Source organism: Etheostoma spectabile, chromosome 22, assembly GCF_008692095.1.
Source record: "Etheostoma spectabile isolate EspeVRDwgs_2016 chromosome 22, UIUC_Espe_1.0, whole genome shotgun sequence".
NCBI lineage: Eukaryota > Metazoa > Chordata > Actinopteri > Perciformes > Percidae > Etheostoma > Etheostoma spectabile.
This window is the reverse complement of record NC_045754.1, coordinates 18,808,741-18,836,434: the sequence shown is the minus strand read 5'-3', so window position 1 is coordinate 18,836,434 and position 27,694 is coordinate 18,808,741. Positions and strand designations below refer to the sequence as shown.

Below are 27,694 nucleotides of genomic sequence, written 5' to 3'. Positions count from 1 at the left end.
TTAAATATAATATTGAGCTCTGTCGGGTTGGCCCCCTGAGTCCCCTGTGGTGTCGTGCAGGCTGAGTGCACATCTCGCTGGCCTACTGTATGTGGTGTACTAGCATTGTGTACGGAGAAGGTTGGTATGTTTGACCAGAAGCTGCCAATAGCTTCTTTTTTTTCCCCCTATTTGCAAGTATTTATTTGGTTTTTACAATGAATATTCTTTAGAGTGGATGAAAATATTGTAATGGTTTAATACCTGCAAACATACAATAACATTGTATGGAATATTGGCTACTTTAAATTATTAACTTACTTTCCTTCCATTTTCAGTTTAGTGTTGAAAGCGTACTTTTGTAAATATCTTTGATTTACTTGCCTGTCTGTTACACCTTGCTGCTTTACCTTTTTTTTATTTCATGTTTTTGTATTTACATTTTTCATATTCACATATGCTTACCTTACATCTGATGCATGGATGAGCAGGGCTTTGTGACATCACAACTAATTTGGAAGCCAATCATGGTCCAGCATGCAACTTACACAACGTGTGATGTGGAAACTTGAACGGAGTGGTTAAATTAGCCTTGTGTCCCCTAGTTGAACTTTTGACTTTTAAAAATATTTTCATATTAATAGATTCTGCATTGTCAATTAGGTAGAAGGACTAGATTTAATTGGACACTTTTGTGGAAAACCATATCAGCAGAAATGATCATTTAAAGTATTTGTATTGGTCTGAAGATGTCTGGAAGGGATCCATAAAGTTGTTTTGCTTTAAGGGTTTTTTCACCCTCATAAACAGGTGAATCACATTTTTTCCTCATATTTCCAAAAAGTGAAAACGTCTATTTCCCTATATCACACTCAACAATTTAGCTTTTATTTTTCATATTTAAAAATGTTACATCTCTATTTTTCATATGCAACTGTTCTCATTTGTAAAGTTGTTTCTAGTAGCTTAAACACTGCAGGTATCCCATTGTTAGATATGTTGTGACCAGGCTTCAGTAATGTACAGTAATGAGCATTTTAATTTCATTTATTTATTGATTTTCAAAATTGAACACAAAAACAGTTTGGCTGGCAGTCCCACCCTCACACCCAGCGACCCCCCACTGTTCCTGTAAGTGTCCGTGGCGGTGTGCCTACGGTGCAGTATATATTCCTGTACATGGGAGAACTTCAGACTTCCTGTGAGCGCGCCTCCTCTGATGTCCTCAGACCTTGATCGATGGTTGGAGGAAGCGACCTGCCCTAAAATAAACCTTTTTTTTCTCACTTAAAATGCACATCCACACTTCTTCCATCTGCTCTCCCTTTCTCTCTCCAACCTTTTCTCCTTGGGGCGACGGAGGGTTATAAGCAGGGAGTAATGAGAAGAAGGGGCCGCTGTGTCCAGGACCGTACAGTGGTAATCACCCCGCTTTAGTGATCTCTATTGCTTGTTATCAAAGCCTCACCACCGCTTGTTGTCTCATTACCCATGACTCGAACCTCTCTTTATCCAGAGGTTGCACGTGAAACGCACACGTGCAGACACTTTTCCGGCCATCTCGTTCGTCTCCTCCCTAACACGGTAATATTATGTCTCCTAATGGGAACAGGGGGCTCAGTGCCAAGAGTTCCTCTGGATAATTGGCTGCTTCCTCACCTGCTGACATCTCCCCCATTGACATTCTTACATTTTACATTTAAGGGGCTTCATTTCTTCCCCCCCCCCCTTAACTTCTTTCCTCTTTCCTCCATTCTCTGACTTACAATACCTGTTCTTGTACTTTTTTTCTCTCCTTGTACCGATTTTACATTGTCTTTCAATCATCTTGTGCAAAATTGAATCCCAGTATCCAGCCATATCTGTGCATAATGATTTTTTCTATTCATGTGATGATCGTTATTTTGCACTAGAATGAATGGGATTTTTTTTTTAAACAGAACATAGGGCATAAGGGGCAATTTGCAACATTTCTTTTTCAGTTTGCATACAGTTTTCAGAGAATATTTTTAATCTCATTGTGCCATGTTCTTAAATACCTCACCTTTCCCGAGTTTTTCTGCCTACACCATCTTGTTTTTGTGCACTCGCTGCTTTGTATTTGACATATTTGTATGCTGTTGAGACTTTGCCCCTGACCTTGGCTGTTCATTAACATAATGATTCAGGCTGAATCCCATTCCTCTATCTTACCCCTACCCCTTACCCCTGGCCCTTGGCCTTCGAAACCAAGTGGTAAGGGCTAGGGGTGAAAACATACCCGCATGAAATGGGACACCAATTGGTTACATCACCATACAGAATTGATTATTATTGATTAATTATTAATCACAAACTTCCAAGATGAGGTCTGCAAGTGTGTCTATGTTGACTGCGTGGGTTTTGAATTTATACATTTTAGTTATTTTATGTTCACTTTGGTGGTGGTGGTGCAGATGTTCTTATCTGTGTAGTACTTAAGTCTGTTTGCAATACACATGTGTCTACACACTGCATGGTGTGTTGTATATCTGTTTCGTTTTGAATGTCATTGATGTTCAGAAAAATGTCTTCGTTAACCAAAATTGCCCAAGTCTTTATTGTCCAAAAAATTAAACATAACAGGCAAAACATTACATAAAATATATTTTATTACAGAACCTTTATCAACTATTAGAACCATAACTTACATATCACACATAAAAAGGCACTCAAATGTGTAAAAAAGACACACAAGACCACAAACAAACAGATAAACTAAAGCTGTAATATTTCAGATCAGTGTGAAGCCTGTAGGCCAATAACCCCCCCCCCCCTCACAATTCTCACATTAGTGTCCCGTATCAAAACCAACAACAATATACGTGCATGAACAGGAATTGATTACAAATAATTACAATAATACAGTACCAATACAATAATGAATGAATACAACATGAACACATGATAAGAATCTTCTGCTTGATTTTAACCCGAAAGTGGATCAGCTGCCGGGTGTCCTCCTGCGTCCCTCTGTGATACAGGACGGTGTAAAGCACGTATCAATATCTCCAAAGCAAGTAGCGTTGTGCACTGATATCAAACCAAAATCTCTGCTAATGGTTAAAACTGTAGACATGCATGGAGTCCATTCAAGGCAGAGAAAGGCGGGACTGTAACGTTAGCGATTAGCATCGCAAGTAAGCGTTTTTTTAAAAAGTTTCAATTAAGAACATGGTTGCAATGGCCCTGAATGGCACAATGTGAAAATATCTGACACAGATTCAGCTCAAGATCTACTACACGTTGGTACAACGCATCAAATTTACACTTTGAAAAGGCAAACGCAACTATTACTATTACCACATTCATATATACGGTTGCTGGTCATATAATTACAATATCATGAAAAAGTTGATTTATGTCACTAATTTTATTCAAAAAGTGAAATTTATATATTGTATTCATTCATCACACACTGAGGGATATATTTCCAATGTTAATTTCGTTTAATTGTGATGATTATAACTGACAACTAATGAAAATCCGAAATTCAGTATTTCAGAAAATTTGAATATTGTGACAAGGTTCAATGTGACAAGGTTGAAGACACCTGGTGCCATACTCTAATCAGCTAATTACTCAAATTCAAAACACCTGCAAAGGCCTTTAAATGGTCTCTCAGACTAGTTCTGTAGGGTACACAATCATGGAGAAGACAGCTTACTTGACAGCTGTCCAAAAGACGACCATTGAAACCTTGCACAAGGAGGGCAAGACACAAAAGGTCATTGCCAGAGAGGCTGGCTGTTCACAGAGCTCTGTGTCCAAGCACATTAATAGAGAAGTGAAGGGAAGGAAAAAATGTGGTAGAAAAAAGTGTACAAGTAATAGGGATAACCGCACCCTGGAGAGGATTGTGAAACAAAACCCATTCAAAATTGTGGGGGAGATTGACAAAGAGCGGACTGCAGCTGGAGTCGGTGCTTCATGAACCACCACAGACGTAGACGTATGCAAGACATGGGTTTCAGCTGTCGCATTCCTTGTGTCAAGCCACTCTTGAAGAAGACAAGTGAATTTTAAATTTCCTTATTGAAAATCAAGGTCCCAGGCTCTGGAGGAAGAGAGGAGAGGCACAGAATCCATGATGCTTGAAGTCCAGTGTGAAGTTTCCACAGTCAGTGATGGTTTCGGGTGCCATGTCATCTGCTGGTGTTGGTCCACTGGGTTTTCTGAGGTCCAGGGTCAAAGCAGCCGTCTACCAGGAAGTTTTAGAGCACTTCATGCTTCCTGCTGCTAACCAACTTTATGGAGATGCAGATTTCATTTTCCAACAGGACTTGGAACCTGCACACAGTGCCAAAGCTACCAGTACCTGGTTTAAGGACCATGGTATCCCTGCTTTTAATTGGCCAGCAAACTCGCCTGACCTTAACGCTATAGAAAATCCATGGGGTATTGTGAAGAAGATGATGCAATGCACCAGACCCAACAATGCAGTAGAGCTGAAGGCCACTATCAGAGCAACCTGGGCTCTCGTAACACCTGAGCAGTGCCACAGACTGATCTGAATTCAGGCAAAAGGAGCCCCAACTAAGTATTGAGTGCTGTACATACTCATACATTCATGTTCATACTTTTCAGTTGGCCAACATTGCAAAAAATCCTTTTTTTTGTATTGGTCTAAAGTAATATTCTAATTTTCTGAGAGACTGAACTTGGGATTTTCATTAGTTGTCAGTTTTCATCACAATTAAAGGAAATGAACATTTGAAATGTATCACTCTGTGCGTGATGTATGAGTATAATATGCAAATTTCACTTTTTGAATGGAATTAGAGATAAATCAACTTTTTCATGATAATCTGATTATATGCTCAGCACCTGTGTACAGCCTATCTTCACATATCTGTTGCTTCTTTTGGAATCATCTGGAAGGTTTCTAGTTGTTTCAACACGTCTTCAGGCAGATCGTTAAATGTGAGCAAAGCTCCTATGCTGTATTTACAGTCTACTGTTCTTCACATGTTCTTTTTCTCACATTCACCTTGTCATGCTGTCACACTTGCTCGACACTTGTTTTTTTTGCACATCTTGACTGAAATCCTGACAATTTATACATCACTAATCTGTATGTAGTATGCTAATACAATCCAATTCTCCCCCTTTTTTTACTGATACTATTATTTCATTTAATGTTGCTCTGTGGTCCAGTGTCTTATCTAATCAAATCAAATGATAAATTACATGTTTCAGTAACTAGCAGTGTGTGTGTTAATACCACCCTTTTTTCAATAAACACCATATCTATATATACTGCAGCTGCTAATTGATCCCTGATGACTGGACGGTGCATTGGTCAGCACACAGAAACACAGTGAATCAGCTGACTGATTAAGCTGCACTAAAATGTCTACAAGTCTGTCCCTCCTGTCTCCGACCATTGACTCGGCTCTCCATCCACCACCTGCAGCCAGGCTGCTGTTTGAAGGCGGGGAACATACCACATACCTGTGCTGTATCCACGGGCTCAGCCAAATGGCTTACTGCTGCGTTTCTGGCTAGAGAGACATTAAGGTACATGCAGGTTGTTCACAGCCCAATTTAAAAGACTTTTTAAGGTCAATTCAAAATCCAAATAAAGAAAAGGAAGAATGTTTTCTAAAACAAAACATACATAGGCTATTTCTGATTATGCTAGGAGTAAAAAACAGACAGCAGGGGGTCTATGTGTGCAAGGCATCCTGATGCTCAGCTACAAAAACTTTAGACAAAAGAAAAAGTGGGGCCACAGCTCACAGTGGTTGGCACATATAAATGGGTGCATGCAATATGCAGTAGTATTGTGGTGTTCTCTACCAATTAAGAGAAGAAACATGAAAGCAGCAAGATATTTATGTTAACTTATGACTGCTCTTATCCTAAGTTGCAAAGTGAGTAGCCACTTTATCCCGTTTAAGTGAAAGGGTGGTGTTATATTTTTACTTGTTCACTCTAGTAAAAAGTAAGCTATATAATAACATATAATTCTTGAGCGACAGATGCCAACAAATCCACAAAAATCTCTATCCCCACAGGGCAGAAAAACACAGCCGTTCTGCTGCTGCGCTGGCTACACACTGCTGTGTTCAGAACACTGCAACAACTGTAACGTCCTGGGAATTATATCTAAATATTAGCAAAAGGCACAGCCACACATTTGCCCGCTGAACGTCAACATGTAGCCTACGGTAGGCCAGGCCTGTATTACTTTCTTAGCTCCTGTCTCTGAGTCGGATGTCACGTCATGTCACATGGTCATCATGGTAGCTTACATGGATACTTGAAGAAGAACATAGTTTTTTGCATACATTTTTCTTCATTTACATTAGTCAGCTACAGGACAGCGCCTATGAAAACATGACCTGTTCAATAGAAAAAAGAAAAAAAAATTGTACCAAGCGCTTCTGAAAATGCACTTCCGAATGTGTCTGTCCCCAGCACATTTAAAAACCAAACTGACGCCCGTGACAACATCCCACACCCATTGATGACAACACAGTCATAATTAAAAGTCATCCACGAGTCTCTGGTGGACCATTGACTCCATGATAGCACTTTATTTGAGTGATGGTTGTCCACTTACTGATTAAGAATCATAATTTAATCAAGTGGATGTTGCCAAGTTTCAACTATTGCAGACACATTTGTTCATTTATTCATTCTATACAGTCTCTCTTTCCCCAGAACTCCTTTGGTTTTTATAAACAATAGCATTTAATAGTATGGTATTTAATAGAAGTCTCTTGGATGAGGGACAAAACGTCTTCGGAGCATCTTCACCCAATTCCAGATGCCTTTGATTTTAACTCTTTAAGTGCCGTCATGGAACTAGTAGATTGAAACTCAAATTTACATTTAATTTACAACATTGTGGAGCACCTCACAGTTCTGCTTACTATGTTTGATTGTGACAGCACGGTCAGATCATGTGAAGTTAGTTAGTCAAAACATCTTAGTTACTTTGATGACCCTGCATAACACACAATGTAGCTTGATGTCTAGTCTTTATCATTCCAGCTCATACAGTGTGGAATGGGAGGGGTGTGAGGAGATGGGGAGTGCTGTATATAACACTGTAGACCTGATACCGCTGAGTGAGATGAGGGTTTTGTGTGAAAGCAGCGAGATCCAATTTACCCTGATGGCCTCACTCACTGATTTTCTGTGTTTTGATGGACAACAAACACCAACATGGCACCCATACATCTTTTTGCCCGTGCCATGGCGCCAGCTAATGTTCTCTCACTGTCAAATTCTACTCCCAAAAGGGAGGTATATTCACCCCCCCCTCCCCTTCTTCTGTTTCCTGTTTCTCAGCAGCACCAGATCGCCACGCAGGAACAGGACCATGATTGACAGCCGGGCGAGCTGAGAAGACCTGTCACTCATCTTCCTATCAGCGTGTCAGTGGGCTATCGCCTTCTTGCCTTCCCCCTCTGCCTCCTCCTTCTCCTCCACCACCACCATACTCTTCCCTCCCTCAATCCTCTCCTCTTATCTTCTCACTGGGCTGGTAACCTCACCATCCCTCCTAGTTATCCACTACTCCAGAAACCTGAAAGAGACAGAAATAGTAAAGAAAAACAACAACAACTCTTCTAAAAAGACTGTCGCTCCACCTGAGGGAAGTTTGGCATGCCTCCTCACTCCAGTTGAGTGAGTTGTAGTAAGTGGAAGTAGAAGAGGGATCCCTTGTTGTTACACCTTCAGAAGGAGATACAGCTCCTCGGGAAGGAGCCGAGAGAGGACCAGTCATGCGTTTCCATTTTGCGTTGACGCTGCAGGCACTGTGGACAGGTGTTTGCCAGGCGGCCATGCAGCACTACCCTGCAGCGTGGGGCCACTATGATGTGTGTAAGTCTAAGATTTACTCAGACGAAGGCTTAACCTGGGACTACATGGCCTGCCAGCCAGAGGCAGCAGACATGACCCAGTTCCTGAAGGTATCTCTGGATCCCCCCAACATCACCTGTGGAGACCCTCCGGAGACGTACTGTGCCCTGGTGAGTACATGCAAAAGTGAAAGACAATCTTCTCTTAGAAAAAAATGTCATGCGCACACACATACACACACACACACACACACTTACACACATACAGGGCTGTGTATAGAATTTAGGCACTGAATTGCATAATGAGTATTGAAAACAAATTCAATACCTAAGGAGCAAATCTCATCAGTATCAGTGAGCCAGTAAGCATGCAGCATGCTTCTACCGAGATCTAATAATGCTACTGATTGGCTGTCTAAAGTTACATGCCTTAGAGGCAGGAAGGATAAACTATACGTGAGATGGGCCTCACATAGTAGGAGCTGAAAAAGAATTAAAAAGATTTGTGCTGTAATGTTGTAATTTCTTAGCCTGACAAGCCAGACCCACATCAAGATGTCGGGTCTGGGAACTCACCATTGGCAGGGCTCAATCAGAGGGGCGGGATAAACGGTTGTCTTTCAAAATCCCTCTGCACGCAATAGGATAGCTCTACAACCAACCAGAGCAACAATAGTTGACAGATTAAACTTTTGCCGTATCCAGTCGGCAAAACTCCGAACACATCTTCCTTTTTTAAGAATGACTTCAGTGCTTCACTCCGAGTCTTCCAGAGTCGCGGCCACAGCCCATTGGAAAGACCGCTGCAGCCATCTTCTTTGTTTTCAAGTAGCAGGGAATTCACGTGGAACAGTCTCTGCCGTCCTTATGTTAAGCCCGCCCACCGACTCTATACACAGTGTGATTGGCCTGACCAGAATTTGGTTTTTCCAACTCACAAGCCAACATAGAGTTCCTAGACTGACCCTAGCTGCAAATTACATTTGCTGTCGCTATGGTGCATCTAGATTTCTAGGCTAGTAATTTCTTTTTGTTGAAATGGATTTTATAAAATTGGAATTGAAAGTATTGTTTAGGAACCGGTATTAATGTTATGGTATTGGTATCCGCATTGGGATTCGAAACATTTGAAAAAATACCCAGCCCTACAAATACACACACGCGCACGCACACGCACACACACACACACACACACACATTATACCAAGGTGTCTTTCTTATCTGTGTCTGTGTACCGCGTATATATACAGTTTATACCCGGCTTGTTCTGACCCCACTGTCGTGACAGACACATTTAAAGCCTGTATGACTCAGATCCGTTGTAGCTGAGGAAATAGAGGCTTGTGCCCATTGACGTCATGTTCTGTTGTTTAGAAAGCTGCTTCTCGATATGCACTGCAAACCCCCTCGCATGTGCTGTTGATGTTTACTTGCAGAAAACAAAGTGTAATGTGACTTTACCCTGGAAACACACACACACACACACACACACACACACACACACTCTTCATGTTACTCCCCGGACACATCAGAGTTATAGAAATAGAGTGTGATTGCAGCTTCTCTGTTGCGTCAGTGTTTGTCTTTTTAGAGTTTGATGAATGGCTGGCCTAAAAATTCAAACAATCTCTGGGTGGGATAGTGTATAGGTGGACTAAAAATACAAAAGGATGTATGAGAACTTAAGTGGAGCAGTATTTTAAGTGCCAGTACACAAGGTTTTTTTGTTTTTCTTACATTTAGCAATATCTTTGCACAAGCAGTGCTGTAAGTGACCCAACATAATATTCAGTCAGCATTCATTACTTGTCCTTATGGTCATGTTTCACTCTTAACATGTTTTTTTAAGGAATCCAGTCCCACTTTTTGCCTTTAAGGCTGATACTTATACAGCATATGTCTTTCTGTGTCCGACAGTCATCAACTTCGAGATAAAGTAGGAGGTGCTGTGCCTCTGCAGCCACAGTGGTTGTCAGGACCCCTGCTAACAACTTAGATCTACTTGTGTGTTTTGGGCTAATTAGCAAATGGTAGTATGCTTGCATGCTTAACTAAGATGGTGAACAACTTTATACCTGCATGTTATCTTTGTCACTGTGAGCATGTTAGCAGGTTGACCTTAGGATTTAGCTTAAAGCACCACTGTGCCTATGTACAGCCCATGGATGTATAATACAAATTGAGAGTTGCTCAGTAGCGCATGAAGCCATCATGGAGGCAAAAATTACCCAGATGATCGGCACTGCTTCCACACTGTGCGGCTCATAAAGCGGGCGCGTTAGAGCACTCCGCTAACTTGAAAGGACATTAACTGATTTAATCATGCAGCTCTTCTTGACTTTCCAAATGTTATTGGACAGAATGGATCAAACTCTGAGTCATTTTGCGGGGATTGTGACGATTTACTGATTTCCACCCTGTGTAAGCTTATGGGGAAAAGTCTTTTTAGGCCAGAGGGCATCATGTGACGGCCCGGGAGTTACAATTCCACCGTTTGGTGGGTATGTTCAGTTTGCTTCCAAGCCTGGTGCCCTTCCTGGGGGCCTGGTACGGCCCCACAGCTGGCTTTAGTCCTGTTCCCATACAAACCAAATATAACTACTGTCGTATTGTCCTTTTTCAAATCATAGAGAGAAGCCTATTCTGTATGACAAGAATACTAACAATTAGCAAATACGCTTATGGTGTTTTGCTTGTTGTTTTATGACCAAAAGCAGGGCTTTTTAAAATCGTGAACCAATTAGTTTTTAAGAATGCCAGGGTTGTTGAATCACTGAATAAATTTGCCATGATCGACTTGTTGACGGAGTGTTCCATGTTGTTGCACACTAGTTTAATGGTGATGACTTAAAAGTGATGTTTTGTAGGATGAGAGGGGTTTAATATTCAAACACAGCACAATAAAAAAGCACTGATTGGTTGATTGCTTTACCCTTTGAAGTGCGTGTGATGCTGTTGATTCCGCAAATTACATTGCAATCATAAAAATCACAAATTCCTGGTGGTGCTGAAAAGTAAATGAGCAAAAGACGCATATTAGGTCAAGTATTTAATTCTTCTTCTTGTTCCGGGTCCTCTCACTTTAAAACTCACAGCTGGTCGCCTCAGATTAATGCTAAATGATGAATCCATTTTGGGCCGTCGTGTGTTACAGAGTCATCAAAGATTCTCTCAGAACAAATGCACTCCTCAACAGCTTCAAGAGCTCTTTAGATAAATAGCGAGATGTTCCAGGAAAAGTAGTAACTTGAGGACTATAAATAGACAGTTGCCATCAGCGGAAAGTCAGCTGAGGTGAGACACAGAGGAACAGAGAGGGATTAACAAAATACAGATGACAAAGACAGCGAGAGAATGATCAAGAGAGACGCGAGACAGCGCGAACATGGGGGAGACAGAGACTCAGAGGACTATGTGCAAAGCAGACGGTGACTGAAGAACTAATATCTCCTGCGTGGGGCGGGATGGAGGCTCTGAAATGTGAATAATTCAACATGTTTTGTAGCTAATGTGTTTTATTCATAGGACACATTATTCAGCCCGACATCTCTCAGGCACTTTTGAAAAATGCTGACTCCCGTCAGCGGCCAAGGTTGGGTGAAGGCAGAGAAGGTTGAGGGGGTGGTGAGGCGGTAGGAAGCCAAATCCGGGAGGTCATCGTCAAAATGGGGTCACCCTCCGTTCTCCCTCTGGGCGGCCCCGTGACCTGTGATTGATCCACATTTGAACCTGAAGTGTGTCTGGTATTTGCTGTGCAGCGAGTTGTGTTGTGGATGAACTGGATGAACAGCGGCCATGCGTGTCTGACGCATCTATTTCTGGAGTTTATTATTACTATTGCCAGCCTTTTAACAGTCTGATGATCGCTTATTGAATTAGCGGGAGTTTGCGCCGCCCCGTCGCCCTCATGTCTCCGGCAGTCAATGTGATAGGGGTGCTTGAATTAAACAGACAGTGGTTAGCTCCCACATAACCATTTCCTCTCTCTGCTGTACTGTACTCATCACAAATCACACAAACATCAGTGAAATAGAACCCCTGCTGCATGCCATAGAGCCCAATTCTCTTCAATTGGTTTATGTTTACCCCAGGCAGTAACATGGCTCCAAATCAACATGAGAACAATTATTATTGATATTCCAGCTACTTCGGCTGCCAATATGCTGCTACAGTGCCAATAGTGGTTTGTATCGTAAGTCAGATCATTGCAGATTCAGGGCAATTATCATTAGGCCGCGTTATTGGAGAATTTCATCTCTCTGGTAATTGATTCTGCGCTCGTGGAGGCGGGTGTATTTTAAAGCCTCGCGTCTGCTTCCTGGAGTGCTGAAGGTAACAGACACCGACGCCGAGAGAGAGAGAGAAAGAGAGAGAGAGAGAGAGAGAGAGAGAGAGAGAGAGTGAGAGAGATGCAGAAGCTCCAAGGTGTGGTGTGGTTAAATGAGCATGGTTACCTCAGGTTTCGTCCTTCATCTCTTACACACACACACACACACACACATGTATGAACAGACATACACACACCATTCTCTCGGTAAAGGCCTTTTTTCTGCTCCTAGTCTGGTGACCTTTTCGATAGCAATAAGCTGGCATTCACTGAACTCTGGCACACAAATCTGCCATCATGTGAGATTTGACTGTCCCCTCCAGTTCCACTCAGCCTGGCCTTTAAAAGCATGGACAGGCCGCAGCGCCTCGACAGGTTGACGATTGACTTGGTGCAAGTTTCAAGAGAGCAGCTTTGACTTCATACAAACACGATGTACTATTGCAGGCAAAGCTGATTCTTTTTAACCAACTTGTCCAACAAGACTAATTGACAGCTCTGATTATTAGGTATTCTCTAAAGCTCCATACTGGAAAAATGACAAAATAGCAAATGCAAATACTTATTTTACATCCAGACAAGTCTGGGCTGGCTAGTACAGGTGGATTAAACAGAGTAGTAGTTGTGCTTTCCTCATGTCTAGCCCCTGTACCATATTTAGAAGGGAGCTCAAGGGAATGATCAGTGTCATTTATTCTGCTGGCGAGGTTTTAAATAATATCTACTCAGTTATATCAACACTCCAACACTAAAACTTACCAACCAGCATAACCTTGGATGTGTTGGTTCTTCTTTAATGCACATGGCATTAAAAATAGAAAATAGAAGAAACTCCTTTCTAGGTGTAACTCCATAATGTATACTAACCTTGCGTGTGTCTGTGTGTATGCATGTGTGTGTGTATGTCCCTATAAATTCCTGTGACAGTACTGTGTGTCTTTATTTGAGCCGTCAATTTACAACCAGGAAATGCTGATGAACGCTGAAACCTGAGTCCGAGTCCCGGCAGGCCGGTGCATTTCATAGCCAATCAAATATAAATGAGGAAACAAAAGGAGATTATTAAAATCTCTTCCCCCCCCACACACACACACACACGTTTGCCTTCATTAAATGTTATTAAATCTGTGGCATGATAAGAGTAGGTAGCTAACAAATATTGTTTTAATTATTTTGATTAGCTAATGAGATATGTGTACTGATTTAACACCTATAAAAGTTGAGTTTTGGCCCATTTTATGAACATTTGCACAGCTGGATGATTTTTTTTTAATTTTTTAATTTAATATTTCAGGACAATGTACATTAATGAACATGTACAACAGTACAAGTAAAAATGCCATCTTGTAGCCCGAGGGCGGATTTCCATCTGTAGTCCTTAGCAGTAAGGTTAGCCATATTATGAGCATTGTAACTCTGGTGGAGGTGAAAACAAATGCTGCGGTGAAGATGGGAGCTGTGTGTTGTGTTCTGCATGTGGTGTTGCTAATCATCTGCTCGTTTAGTGACAGTGAAAACAGGTGTGCATCGTTATAATCCCTCAGCAGTGACTGGGCACTGTCAAGTGAAGGAATGGGAATCCTATTCCACAATACATGACACCAGTACATTTGGTGCACTCACGTGTCCCCCTGTGTGTGCTTGTAGCTAACTTTAGATGTTAGAACTATTTAAGTATCTTAGGTCTTTATTTTCCTTTTGGTATTTTACTGTTTAACTGTTTTACTCACCCCCTGTGCTTACCAGAGCAGATGGTACATTCCAGGTTAAAACAGGCTGAGCCTCTAACAGTGTTACTTACTCCTCTGTAGTGGGAGAGAAGGTTGCCGCTTGACATGGAACTGTTTGTTGATTTTACTTTAGGTGTTGAACTTAGCCGGGGTTTTAATTGTTGACTCTTGGTTCAGTTTATTTTTCTGCTAATAAAAGTCCCCCCCCTCTTTTACAGTAATGTCATTAGATGAGGCATTGTTCACAATTGTTCATAAAGCCTAAAGAAATCCCCTAGCAAACCCCAAGGGTGTTGCATGTGACTGACAGTAATGTATAATGAAAACAACGGAGTAACACAGCATTGAGTAAAAGATTGTAACTTCCAAAGGCTTGCCTGATTAAAGTGGCCATCACGGACTTTTAATTTGTGTTGATTCTAGCGGCCCTTTGGGCAAAAGCGGTTTTTACCACACTTGTAAAGATCTGTTGAAAGCCAGATGGACTAATTGTTCTTTGTTTAATTTCCTTTTTTTTCTGTGATGGCCATGCCCCAGTATTAGCCATAACTACAACAACGTCTTAAATTAAAATACAATTAGGCCTATATAAATTATTTTTGCTACCTTTTACATGGCTGGATACTCACTTACTTCTCTGGTGTTACACCGAAATCCGTGACCCATCAAAATGTGTTACTGCAGAGGCGGTCTACTTGCTGTAAATCAAGTATAAATAAAAGCTACATATAAATAGAGTTCTTTTCACGATTAGTCTTGTTTGCTGTTACAGGTCATTGAAGATCAATATATGGGAAATTAAACAGTTTCAGAACTGTTTAAAAGTTCCTCATAGTTACTTTAAATTTAGTATGGGCCTTCACTATAAAGACAAGCAACACTCAGTTTATCCAAGCACCACAGAAGGGTTTTCCTAGGCATTATGTCCAATAAATGTGAGTTGGGGGGTGCCTTGGGCTCCCATGGAAATACATTACATTGCCCTTTTCCTAAGCTGATTCAGATTAGAGGTTCCAGACAGACAAAGTGTTTGAACTCTGCCGTACTTCCCCCCCCCACACACACACACTAGCAAACGGTGACACCTCTCAACAGGCTCGGCGCTGACATTTCCTTGAGAAACGTGTGCGCTGTCAGCAGTAATATGTCTCATTTCATATTGTATTCATACAGTCACTGCAAGGGTTAGATGAGAGTGAGCGGTAGAGAAAAGAGACCGTGGCTACGGTGTTGTCTGGGACATTCGGTCTCACTTGTTTATGTTGGCTTTCGTTTCTAAGAAGGCAGGACTGCAAAAACAAGCACAAAGGTGGCTTTTTAGAGCTGCTAATTGATTTGAGAAAAAGGCCAGATTCAAGAACGTAGCAGCAATTAACCAGCATTGAAACATGAATTAGTCATCTACTAGAACTGTTTAACGTCAGAGGATTAAGTAAACTCGATCCATTTTATGTGTCTTCTTTCATCTTTGCTAGACCAAACCAAATCAAATGTTTCTTGAAATTAGCGACAGAGGCAAGGGTATGGACCAAAACAAGCGAAAATAAAAGATGTGTGTAATTCCCTAATTCTTGTTTCATTGTTCTTTGTTTGATTAGTGATCGCTATCTGGAGTGCAAAACAAGGCTGGAGTTATTATTTCTGCATAATTCACCAACAGGCAGTGTTTGAGACTTGACTGAATTGTTCCTACATGATCTTAATCTGTGCTCAGGGAAACTGAGCACACTTTTTATGTAATTTAATTAGTCTATTCAACCCTTAAAAAAACAATTTCAATTTGAAGTTTCGGTAGCACACGCTACTCTGTATTTAAATGTTGTACTTGAAAGATAACACTTTTCTTTTATGAGTAGAGCACTTCATTATCTAAGGAGCCATAAAATAAGACTAAAGACTAAAGCTGCACTTACATTACTATTGATGCAACCACCAATGCTAATGTATATCACGCTGCAGGAAAAGAGGCTCGCAATTTACCTAAAAATACTCATACTTTAAAATGACGGCTCCGAAGCACAGATGTCTCATTTTGTTAAATGCCTGTTGCCTCGACTCCTCTTTCCTTGTGTCTCTTCCTGCGGTACATCTCACTTCTCTTAAATGGCATCCCCGGCTCCTCCACTTGCCTCCCTTCCCCGCGAGGAAATCATGGGAGGAGAGAGGAAATGAGGAATGTGTCTTATGGAGTGTTTTTGTTTTTTTGTTGCCGCCAGCTTTTTTTGAATCTAATCTGTCTTCTGGCTGTGGCAACAGCCACATGCCGAGAATCAAAAGCAAAACACCCTAGATGTTCCGTGTGTGTCACGTTAGGTCACGGCAGTTTCCTGCTATGACGACCAGCCACTGCTCGCCTCACGCATGAGGCGGTACTAATCTGCAGTGGAAGGAGGACCGGGCACCGCGGTTGAGGCGAGTCGAGCAGGTACCGTTAATGGGAAAACGCCATTAGAGACATGAGACGTCCTTGAATTTGTCAGCTGTATGGGTGGAGTTAACCCTATCGGCTGCACGGTTTCCAGGAAGGCTTTTCACGTGGATTCTCACTTCTAGCTCCTCGATGATCCCTCCTGGAGGCTTGGTCCTCGTGGGAAAAATAAGAGCTTTGAGATGGCCTTCACGAGTCAGGGACAGGACAACTTCCGATTCAGTTGTGGACCGTGGAGTTATCAAATAAGGGATGTGAGGTGCTCCTTTGGTCTTGCTCGCATCTCAGGTGGAGGCGATTAAGACCTAAAGATAGGAGGCATGGAAAGAAATCAATGATATGCACAGAAAAAGGGCTCATGATCACTGTGAACCTAAGCACTTCTGTTACTCAGCTGTGTTGACCTCATGTGAATTTGAATTCCTAAATTTCACACGTTGGACCTTTGGTCTCAAGTGGAAGATTATGGATAAACGAAAAGAAGTGGATACCGTGATTTAAAAAGATGTTCAATTCATTCCAATTAAAGTTGCTCACTGGGCGCACTAAGCATACAAAATGACCTTGATGTGCTCCTCAAGACATTTAGATTTTGTATTTTTTATTTGTAAAGTGTCATTCTGGGGTGTATGTGTGTTGGGAGTTTTTTTTGGGGCCACAGTGTGTCACATGACCTGCAATTCCAACTATGGCTACAATGCCAAAACGGCAGCACAGACCAAGGCTGATGTAGTAAATGGTTTTGAGCCAAGCATGTGGAGTTAGCCAGATGTCTGCCCAGCTGATGCCTCTGCTCGTGGTGGCCTCCCATCCTACCCATGCTCCTCACTGGCCCTGGGACACCGCCTTGATTAGGTAGCAATTCTGCTCCACCCTCGTGACCTCTTCCACGGCCATGGTCTTCCGCTGCCGCCTCATAGCTTTGGAACAGAACTGCACATGTTCCTGCCGGCCCAGTCGTGGCCTACTGTCTTGCACTCTGCCCAGGACCTCTTTTTGCTGCAACCTGCTGGTGGCTGGTCCACACAAGTAGCCAATTAGATGGGCAAGTGATTTCCATGGGCAGACTGTTTTCAGCATTCGTGATTGGAAAAAATAGCAGTATTGTCAATAATTACATTTAATTTCATATATTTAATTTTATATATATTGTTGGACAGGTATGTACCTGAGGCTGTTGCATCAAGATCCTTATGCAAGATTTACAAAGGTTTTGTGATGCAATGGGATTTTTCCCTTACGCACGCAATGCATTTGTAAGTTCGCCAATAAAACCATAGCATTATACTTTTTCAAAAGGGAAAAGAATTTCCTTGCAATATTGTAAATTACATCTAATATATAATAACAAGGATAACATGACAGTGTGAAAACAGCATAGTAACACTTTAGTCCTCGGTATACTGACAACACAGAGCAGTCACTCATTGTGACAAAAGTGCTGCTGCATTTGAACTATATTATGTTCTATATGTACTATATTATGTTATATATTATATAAACCTTCCTGCCACAACAGATCAACGGGCCTACAGACAAATTACTACAGGACACTAAACAAAATATTATTATAGGAAGCCATCTGGACAGCTCAAAATGCTCACAATAATTAGTCCAGAATTGATTGATGGTGCATCAGTCAACATTGTTCAGTGAAAAAAATTCCTAACAATTACTTTCACTCATTGCAGTGGATACAACAATTGTTAATCAGTCTAATGTTATGCTTTCTCGTTGGGAGGCAGAGGGCACACGATGCACTGTGGACAGGCATTGCACCCCAATGTCATTCATTGTATTCCAAAGGGAAATATCTAGCTTACAAATGTATGTAGAAATATTAAATGATGCACTCATGCTAAATTTCGTAACATAACGGACACCTGAATATCACATTTTTAGTTGTCAAATTCTCTTAAGATGAAGACTGCTAGTTGGAATCACTAGTTCTAGTCTGTTTTTTAGGGGTATGACCTCCCTGCAGTTCACAGAATCTGAACGCCCATAACAAGCGTTCATTTTGTAGCTTGACACATCCAGCTGAAACACTACCAGCACAGTGAGAACAGGTTGAATATTGTCTAACAAAGCCCAGAACTGTCAGGCTGCATCTCTCTGCCCAATGTGAAGGTTATACCCACCGCGGTCACAGGAAGATCTCATCAAATTCTCCCCGACCCATCCTGTGTCATAAACTTTGCATGAGCGTCGGCCACTGTCTGAATTTTTATCATTTTCTTATTTCCTCAAACTGCTCGTCCTCTAGGTCTGAGGGCGCCAACACAAGTGCAGCCTTGTCAGCCAGCCGAGGCCGAGGAGGCCATTAAACAGGTGTCGGCAGAAAAAGCCACACTTCCTGTTACGGGCATGTTGTGTGGCCCAGGCTCGCACAGTCCAGCCTGAGTGAGACATAGTGCAGAAACACCCGGCCTTACATATTCTTACATCACATTCATCCGTTTTTGATGTTTGAATGTATTCCACAAGGGTTTTGTTTTTGGGCAGCATGTCCTTTATTAATGATGTGAGGGGGGGGTAAGGTCAGTTATATGTGTATTGCTGTCATTGCTGCAGTGAATATTGCCTTTTATCTACTGTGTATTCTTTTATTTATTAATAACATCACCATCAGCAGCAGCATTATCATCTTTAACACGATCACCACCAATTTCATTACTGTGTGATATTTTATGGGGTAAATATAAATGGAAATGAGTTTTTATATAAAAAAATATATGTTTGCATATCCTCCTGCAAACAGGAGGATATGTTTACTTCCAGGGAAAAAAGTTTGTAAAAGTGAAGTTGGTGAAGAGTTGGTATTCAGACAACATCAGGCGTTGCTGTGATGTTGTGTTGTGCGAGTGTGTGACTCGTCTATCTGGGCTCTATCAAGGCGTTCAGTGTTGCCTCACCGTTTACGCTGCCATAACAAGATAATAGGGGGCCTCCTTGACTCCGGCTTCCCACAGGGTTTTCTGTTGACTTCTTTTTTTTTTTTCAAAGTTTTGAGCAAAACATGTCCTTTGCCATGAAGTATGGAGAGGAAAGCTTGGAGAATCTGAAAAAGAATGGAAAAGAAAATGTTTTTCCCCACCGTATTGAGATGTGAAACTATATGTGAGACTATGAAAGCATGACTTGAAATATATTCTTATGCACGTAGCACGTCAACGGGAGGAGGGCTAACTTTTTATTTTTGGGAAACGAAAACATTAAATTTCATTTTCATTCAGCTTTGGTTAGCTGATACTGTCATGATGAATTCCCAGAAAATTAGTATTGAATAAGAGTCAAGAGAGGAATGATCTGATCTCTCGTAGCTCCGATTTAGCCTCCGCTATTGACTTCAAGTCACCCAGCGATATCATATTGTCTCATTGTTAAATGCTCACTGCACTCACTGGATTTGAAGACCCGTGCATAATATGAACCGAGCATATGGACCTCCACAGTCTGAGTTGTATGACACAGACTTTCTCTCGTTTATTTTATTTGACGAAGGCGTTTTTACCCACTTTTCTCTCCATTTGCTCTGTGGGCTTCAAATCCCTCTTGCGGTAGTGGGTACTTTTGTTGCATTTCACAGTTCATCACTCATGGTAAATTATGGTCTGTAACCCCCTCCATCATCCCCCTGTACTGTACTCCCTCCATTTCTGTGCACGGGGCTCTGAGAATAGGAGATACAGTGGTTTGCTGCTGGAGAGAGCTGTTGATTTTAATTGCTCTTCGAACCTCTGGGGTGGATTTCCCTTCAGAGCTCACTTGCTTGAACACTGATTTTCACAATCCCCCTTCCCTCTTTGGGACACGGATAACAAATGGCAAGCACACACACACACACAAAGGCCAATATAGACAAGCGCACAGAGCCCAAAGCATGGCATGCAGTGTTATTCATATTTAGAGGCACTCATGTTTTCATTTATTTTTGTTGGGGGGGCTTTTAATGTTAATTGCTGGAGATAAGTAGGAGTGTTGTGAATGGAGCAATCCCAGTGATCCCATCTCTCATTTTTATCCACGGCAGGAGGGATCAGATGTTCCCACAACCGTGGCAGACGCTCTCCCTCCTCTACTCAGCATTCCATAGCAGCAGGGCCTCTCATCAGCACAATAAAACCCTTCTTTTTTTTTTCTTTTTTTAAGCGACTGGTGTATGTGGCATGCATGTATGCATCTGTTTTTATTTGTGTCTGTATTTACATCCACACTACAGGCTTTTGTGAGTTCTGAACTGCAGCTCACGTCTTACTGTTTTAGATGACTGTTCACATCTATTTTAGGATGTAACCTACTTTATGTCCCGAACATAAACATCAACTGCTATGATATGGAAACAAGGATGTTCAGAACAACATGCGCCAGTATGTGTCATCAAATTCTGCCTATTTTGCATTCTTAAAACCAGTGGGTGCAGCCAAACTGCAATGCTGCCATTTTACTAATGTCACGATAGTCGTCTCAGGTGAGCAACATATAGGCCGCATGCCTTGGGATCAGTTCAGTATGACATGTCCACGTCACCCTGATTGGAAGGGAAGAATTGCAGCTTATTGTATTTCAGGCGTATTATAAATTATCAGATCTGTATCACAAGGAATTGCAACATTAAGAAGTGTTTCACCCTCAGCTGTAGAGTATGAGACCGTTTGCAGACAGAGGAGAAAGCTTTCCTAGGAAACATCAAATCATTTTAATGGCAAAACGGGGTATGACCTGATGCTAAACACTATATTTTTTGCTGTTGGCCCAAAGCATTAATTATTGGTTATTTATCTCAGAGAGTAAAGGGAAATAAAGGGGAAGCCACTTTCTCAGAAGTTTAATGTGTTTCTTGCCTGTTAGCTCTCTGAGGAGCGTTCCTCTCCTATCAGATAGCTTTTCGGCCCATTCTGTCATCCTCCTTGTTTGAGGGAAATGCGAGGCTGTATGTTTCACCCTGACAGGCTTTGAAAAAGACTCCTGGATTACCTTGACTGACAGCTCCCAAACCCTAAGATCTGTTGTGTCTGGCCCAAACTGAGCATATGACAAACTCCGAATCAATAGCAAAGCTATCAGTGATGGAAATTGAATGCTGAATCTTGAATGCTGAGTACCCCCTTATGAACAATATAAGAGCATTTTTCCACTGTTCATCTCAGGTCTATTTCTCCCTGGCAGATACAGTACAAGTACTGCCGCATTAAGAGAAAGTGTAAAGTTTGTTGGAACGTGCACCTCTTCGGAGCATCAAAAATAGAAATACAAGGGAGATGAGAGGCCACAGATGGAATTGTCTTCAAAGTACAGAGTCGGCAGTCTTTCAAAGTGATATTACACTCTCGTAGAATATTTCCATTTTCCTGTGCGCTCAGCTTGATCTGACACGGAGCAGTAATTTGACATTTTTCTGCCATGTATCATTTTGGATGACTACTCATTGATAGTTGCAAACAGGCTGGATTACTAGTTCAAAAAGACAGAAGACAACAAAACGAAACAGGTGACATTTCAACTTGAAAATCTACTACAGGTATACACACAAACATAAGAACTGTCACTGAGGTTTTTAGCCATCTGAACTTTTGGGAGAGCACTAAAATGGCTCCTCTGTGCACTGTCCTACACATGGCTGAGTTGCTTTGTAAGCTAACATCTGCTCAGCAGAGGGAACTGGAGCGGTCAGCGCACAAGACGAAGGTCTGGAAAATGTGCTTGCTTAATTAGAGAAGGGGAAGAACCAGTGCAGCTATTTACACGTAATTCTGACATAAATCTGCAGTTATCGCACTGGCGAGACTGTCCTTTCCCCAATTTAGGAAGGACCCAAGAGCTTCTCCTTAATAAGCAATCCTCCTGATTAAGCCCAGGCAGGAGTTACAGTCTCTTTCTATGGGAGCGGAAAAGACAAGAGAAGCTGAATTTAACTAGAGGGAAAGTAGTTAGCTAAGTGCCGTCATGGATATTGAGATGGTTAGCATTTTATTAACCCCAGTCAGGACAAAGAGAGTAATTGGTAAATTGGGTGTAGACTTACAGTGTCTGCAGGAGTTTAGCCTCAGGGTGCTTGGGACTAAGACACTTGGCATTTTAACTTCTCCATCTCCCAAGCCATCCACTCAGGCAATACTGTCTGCCTCAGTCCATTGCTCCCCTAATTAGCAAGTTGTTTTATTTCCTGTGGCTGCTAAACTAGTTTTGGTCTCTTTTTTTCAGTCTGGAATGAGAGGACATGCAGTAAAAACATCTCCCACAAGGTGCAAGGCACTTGTCAGTGAAGCATCATGTGACAAGGGTGCAAACGATAATCTGTTCATTATGTTCGCAAGGACAGCTAGCGATTGAGAGGCTTGCCGTGAAAAGGCATTTTACATTCCCTCTGTCTGCACATCAGAGGCTCTAAATGAAATGATTTACATAGAGGTGCCAGGCATTTGCTGTTACTCTGGGACACGCATTGTTGTCACGTTGAAGGCTCTCTTTCAACGACATTCAGCATGGCTTCAGACTATTCCCCCACCGGAAAGACGAGGGCCATGAGCCAAGCTGCAGACGCTGTGGCAGGGAGCGTTGGCGTTTGATACGAATCAGCTACCCCCCCTCCTAGCCTGAATCCCCCTGGATCTCATCAAGAGCTTTCTTCTCCACGTATTATTAGCTGGCTTGCTTTCTTGCCATCACCTTTCTTGCTTTAGGGAATATGAGAGAAACACTGAGAAGCAGACAATTAGACATCAGTTGTGGATTACATATATGAAAAGCTGAATTTGATATGGTTGATAGATCTATCTTTGACCTGCCCCTTTAGAATGGGATGTCATCATACCAAACCTCTCAGACCGTTTTAGTCATTTCCATTTTCCTTATGTGAATTAGCCCTTACATAGTGATTGTATGCCAACACTTACTTCATGTTGTGTATGATGATGTGCCTGAGTTTAGGCTGTGTGTTAATTTTATCAACTGTCTCAGCTAAAGGACATGTAATCACAGTATTCTAGACCCTCTGGAAAACACGCTTCTTTGCTTTCTATATGAGAACCAGATCGAGGAGATCGACACCACTCCCATGTCTGCACATCTAATATGAGGCTACCGCCAAAATCTCCGTAGCTTAGCTTTGTAGAAAGACTGGGAAGAGTGGGAAACGGCTTCAAAAGTAACAAAATCAGCCTACAAGCACCTCTGAAGCTCAGTGATTAACACGTTTTAGCTTTTTCTTGGCCGGGCGCGCTAACTTCTTTAAGTCTCCACTGGTTGCCCTGCAACCTCGTGGTGACAAGGCTTCATCTTTATTCTAAGCCAAGCTTCATATATAGCAGGTGTGAGTTATGGATTTTCTCACCTAACTCAAGGCAAGAAAGCATATGGGTGTACTTTCTAAAATGTCAGATCTAGTCTTTTTATATACAGCACATTGACACACAAGAAAATGGAAATTGATGTTGGAGTAGAGAGCCCATTAGCTCTCTGTCATGGCTTATATGCTCCTATCAGCAAGGTACATACTTTAATACATGGCACATGACTCTGTAATACTTTAGCCATCATTGCTTTTTCCATGATTTACAGCTACAATAGGCCCTTTGACTTGTCGAAGCAGGAAAAGCACAGGTGGAATTTATAACATTAATGCTGGCTGCGTTCCAGTTAGGTGAGCCAGTTCAAGGGCTCTGGTATTGTAAAGGCTCACTCACTGACATGGTTTACTGGGACATTTTGTTAACAAATTGTTTAATTTACACCTGTGCTTTTCCTGCTTTGACAAGCCAAAATGTTTGCTGTGAAAGTAGTCTGTAGTTATAGACATAAGCTGTGTTATCCGTGTAAGATTGTCGTATTTTGTGTTGGAGCTGCTGATTAGATTTTGAGTCATGGCATCACTGAATTCCTCTGAGTTCAGGCATGTAGCAATGCTGCTTCTCACACACACACACACACACACACACACACACACACACACACACACGCACAATGGCTTTAAAAAAAAGGGCATGTGCAATTTGTTTTATTCGTAGCTGAATAAAATATGTCCTACTAATAATCCTAATTAGCTCCCCTAATTCACGCCCCCCTCCTGCTTTAAATACTCCCTCTGGTGTGCAGCTGAGGTTGGAACTCATTCAGCCCTGCCACTGCTTCCCAGCTGCCTGTCTGACTGATATGCAAGTGGCGGCGCCAAACCTTTTCCTCTGCTGGGGCTATGGGTTTGCTCGCCTTTTCAGTGATGGTGCTCGGGAATTTAGGGTTTCCCATTAATGTGCTGTTGGCCAAATTAGGGGTAGCTTCAGCACCCCCAAGCCCTTCCCTGGTACCAACTATGCACTATGGTGGGTTAATCCAGTGTCTAATTTTTTATAAGCCATGGAAAGTCAACGGAGCCTTTACATTTTTCTAGTTGGACATTTTGTACTCATACCTTTTTAACCTGTTCTTCTACCTACCGCTGAGCTTTTGGGGATTAAATGGCTTTCTCAAGAGTACACCCACACTATAGGTGTTAATGGAGAAAAGAGTTTTCTCATTCATTTTAAAAACACCAGCTGATTTTTTGTCCATTTAAATCAGTCCCAAGCCGTCCTTCTCATCCGTATCTGATTTAGTTTCACCATCACTAGAATTTTATAATAAATTAAAAAAGATCGCTTTTGTTTGTGCTGCAGATTATCTATGCGTTAGCAAAGAGAAAACACAGCCAGATTTAGATCAGATAACAAAACCAAGAGCAAAGATTTACAGCTTTTACCCTGGTGTTAATGATGTATTGGTGCAAAAGCTGGCTCGAGCGCCTGATTCATTGCTACTGACTCTTTTGAACCTGCGGAAGTGCTTTTGGGGAACAGATCATAGGAGCCAACGTGTGTCTGTGTGTGTGTTGGTGTGTGTGACTGAGTCTAGATGTGTATCCGAGTGCCATGTGGCATCGAGCAACTCAGCTTTGCTCTGCCAAGAGATAAGAACACAGGGTAAGCTGCTCGCTGCGCCAGCCTACTGGATTTCACCTCTGAATCGTCTTTGTTGGAAGTTGTAGGGCTGCTCTATTTCTGAAGTGACAATTCTTGCAGAGCGCCATATTGACTTTATAGGCTGTACATGCTCAATATGAGAAGCTATTTGAAATAGATTATCAATGGCAAAGCACTTGAGAGAGAATAAAAAAAGCAGTGAAATCCCGTGCTGGATGGAAACTGAAGCGTTAAAGCATTGTTGGTGGAGGATGTAGTTCCACATGGTGATTAGAAATATTAGCATGTAATAGGCTGGTCTGATTGTTTTGATTACAGGAGCACTCTAATCTTAAGCACTTCATGTTTTCATTGCACCACAAAGATTATGTGAGATGCTATTTAATCCACTGTGTTATTGCAGATCAGAACACAGTGAACTACAGGGAGACTGAAGCAAAGGTGTTAGACTGTTGTGCCGACTGGATGCATGTCTTGCAGAAGATTCCTGCCAGTGAAACGTTGGCAGCAGTCAGCAAACAGGTCTGCAACAAGAGGGCAGAGCCTGCTGGGAAGTGTAGGCGGAGGCTGGCATATGGCTGACGCTGCTCACAGGCTTTTGCCTCACCAGTGCTTACCCTTGTTAGGCTGTCTCTTTAGCTTGTTTCAAGTGTGCAGAACTGAGATAATGCAGTTGGTTAGTTGTAGTGCAGCATCTTATATTGTCGCGAAGTTGTTACAGTGTCATGCCAGCGTGTGTGTGTGTGTGTGTGTGTGTGTGTGTGTGTGTGTGTGTGTGTGTGTGTGTGTGTGTGTGTGTGTGTGTGTGTGTGTGTGTGTGTGTGTGTGTGTGTGTGTGTGTGTGTGTGGCAGAGAACAGTTTACTCTCACCGTCTTACTGTCCTGCTGTCATATTCCAGATGAAAGAAGATGATAAAAAATGTTTATACCCACCAGATTTGCCTTCAGTTATTACCGTGTGCATAAAGCAGTAAGAAGCTGCGAGGGCTTTTTCTGCCCCGAGTGACACCTCTCAGGCAGTTGTTGGGGCTTTGTGATGCCTGAAAGAAATTACCCGCAGACACTACTCAGTGAATAAAAAGTGCTGTCAACTTTGTCAGTTAATATTTTTTTTAATTTACAATATTCCCATGAAAAGACACACACGAGAACATCAGTCAAAGACGACACAGTGAAACCCAGTGCTCTCTGTAGTGAAGGTGATATGACGGCTTTCAACACAGTTACATTTCATATCAATGTTTTGGTTCATGGCTGCTATACCTGTGTTGTCTTGGTAACATGCATTGTAAGAGTGAGATGACTAATTGAAAAATCCAACAACCATCTGCTAGACCTTGTGTTTCTTCCAGACTGCTGTCTGACCGCTGAGGATCAGTATCTGTGGTTGAAGAGGCGCATTGTGAGACCGCAAACAAATAGGCTTGTCACACTTTGGTTCATTGGCGCAGCTAATTATGCAATTGGTTTAACTCCCTCGCTCCAGTCCTGTTAAAAGCTTACTTAGTTCAGAGCCTTTCAAATTCATTGCTTGCTTTTTGAAATTTACAACAGATGATTTGAAAAGTGACCTATTGTGGTGCTTTGGGGAAGCTCAGGCGTCCTGTGATACTGCAACTTCCTGTTGGAAAGAATAATAACAAAAGTACATTTTAGCCATGTTACCCTTGCACTTTAATGTGTTCAGCTTAAAGCATAGCAGACCTAATTGTTCCTCTCTTACCTTAATAGCTGAAGCAGTCACAGAAGATGTGAAAATTAAAACATTTTTTTCAGCTACTGTACACTGAACCAGTGTTAACCTTTTGTTATTTAATTGCTTGTGTCGTGGTTCTTGTTTTTATTTTTCGGGGCTGTTATAAGTTATACGTTATGAATATTCAGAACAGAAACTTTTACATAAAGGCCTGGTAGAAATAAAATATATGTTTGAGTGACAGCCACTAAACACTCTCCCTCCTCCCAAACCTTGTCTTTTCAAATCCCTTCTGGACACCGCCTGGCTGCCTCCAGCATAACAATTTAAATCCCACCTGATAATACCTCTTGTCACACTGACAGCTGTCATCAAGTCAGCCGTGTTCACTGTTTAGTTTGCTTTTCAAATTAGCAAGTGGATATTCTCACAATGGTCTTTGTTTTTCCTCTTCTGAAAAAGGAAAAATACACCATCAGGGAATGCAACCAGGCATAGAGCGGGTTTTGTTCATTTGCTGCAGTTTGCTGCCTCAGTTATTGAAGTTTTTAGTGATTCAGTTTGAGTATGTCTGGTAGATACTCATGGTACATGGTACAACCTGCCTGCTGCAATGTCTGAATTTATCCCTTTCATAATAGAAACTATAAAGCTTTCAACGTCATCCGAAAACACAACCCAGTGAGTTGTTGACAGTGTAGTGCATAGTTAGTGCAGAGAGTACAACGTTCGCAGAGACGAAGCT

The 27,694-nt window shown here is 41.9% G+C and overlaps 1 protein-coding gene and 1 long non-coding RNA gene across 17 annotated transcripts in view; one reads left to right on the top strand and one right to left on the bottom strand.

The window, feature by feature from the left end:
* Window positions 1–27,694, top strand: part of ntng1a (netrin g1a) — a 271,523-nt gene that overhangs the window by 148,037 nt on the left and 95,792 nt on the right. For 14 of the 16 annotated variants that reach the window (XM_032503682.1, XM_032503681.1, XM_032503686.1 and 11 more), the window contains one exon: window positions 7,303–7,985. In XM_032503682.1, coding sequence (XP_032359573.1) covers window positions 7,737–7,985 — 249 coding nt within the window. In that variant the 5' untranslated portion in view covers window positions 7,303–7,736. Of the gene's footprint in view, window positions 1–7,299; window positions 7,986–27,694 lie in introns of all 16 variants that reach the window. The other 2 variants (XM_032503684.1, XM_032503683.1) reach the window with 1 other exon arrangement.
* On the bottom strand, window positions 655–15,951 carry LOC116672092 (uncharacterized). The gene is made up of 3 exons (XR_004327462.1): window positions 15,868–15,951; window positions 4,362–4,365; window positions 655–668 (listed from the first exon to the last, which is right to left on the bottom strand). It is a non-coding gene; the product is annotated as an uncharacterized LOC116672092 (long non-coding RNA).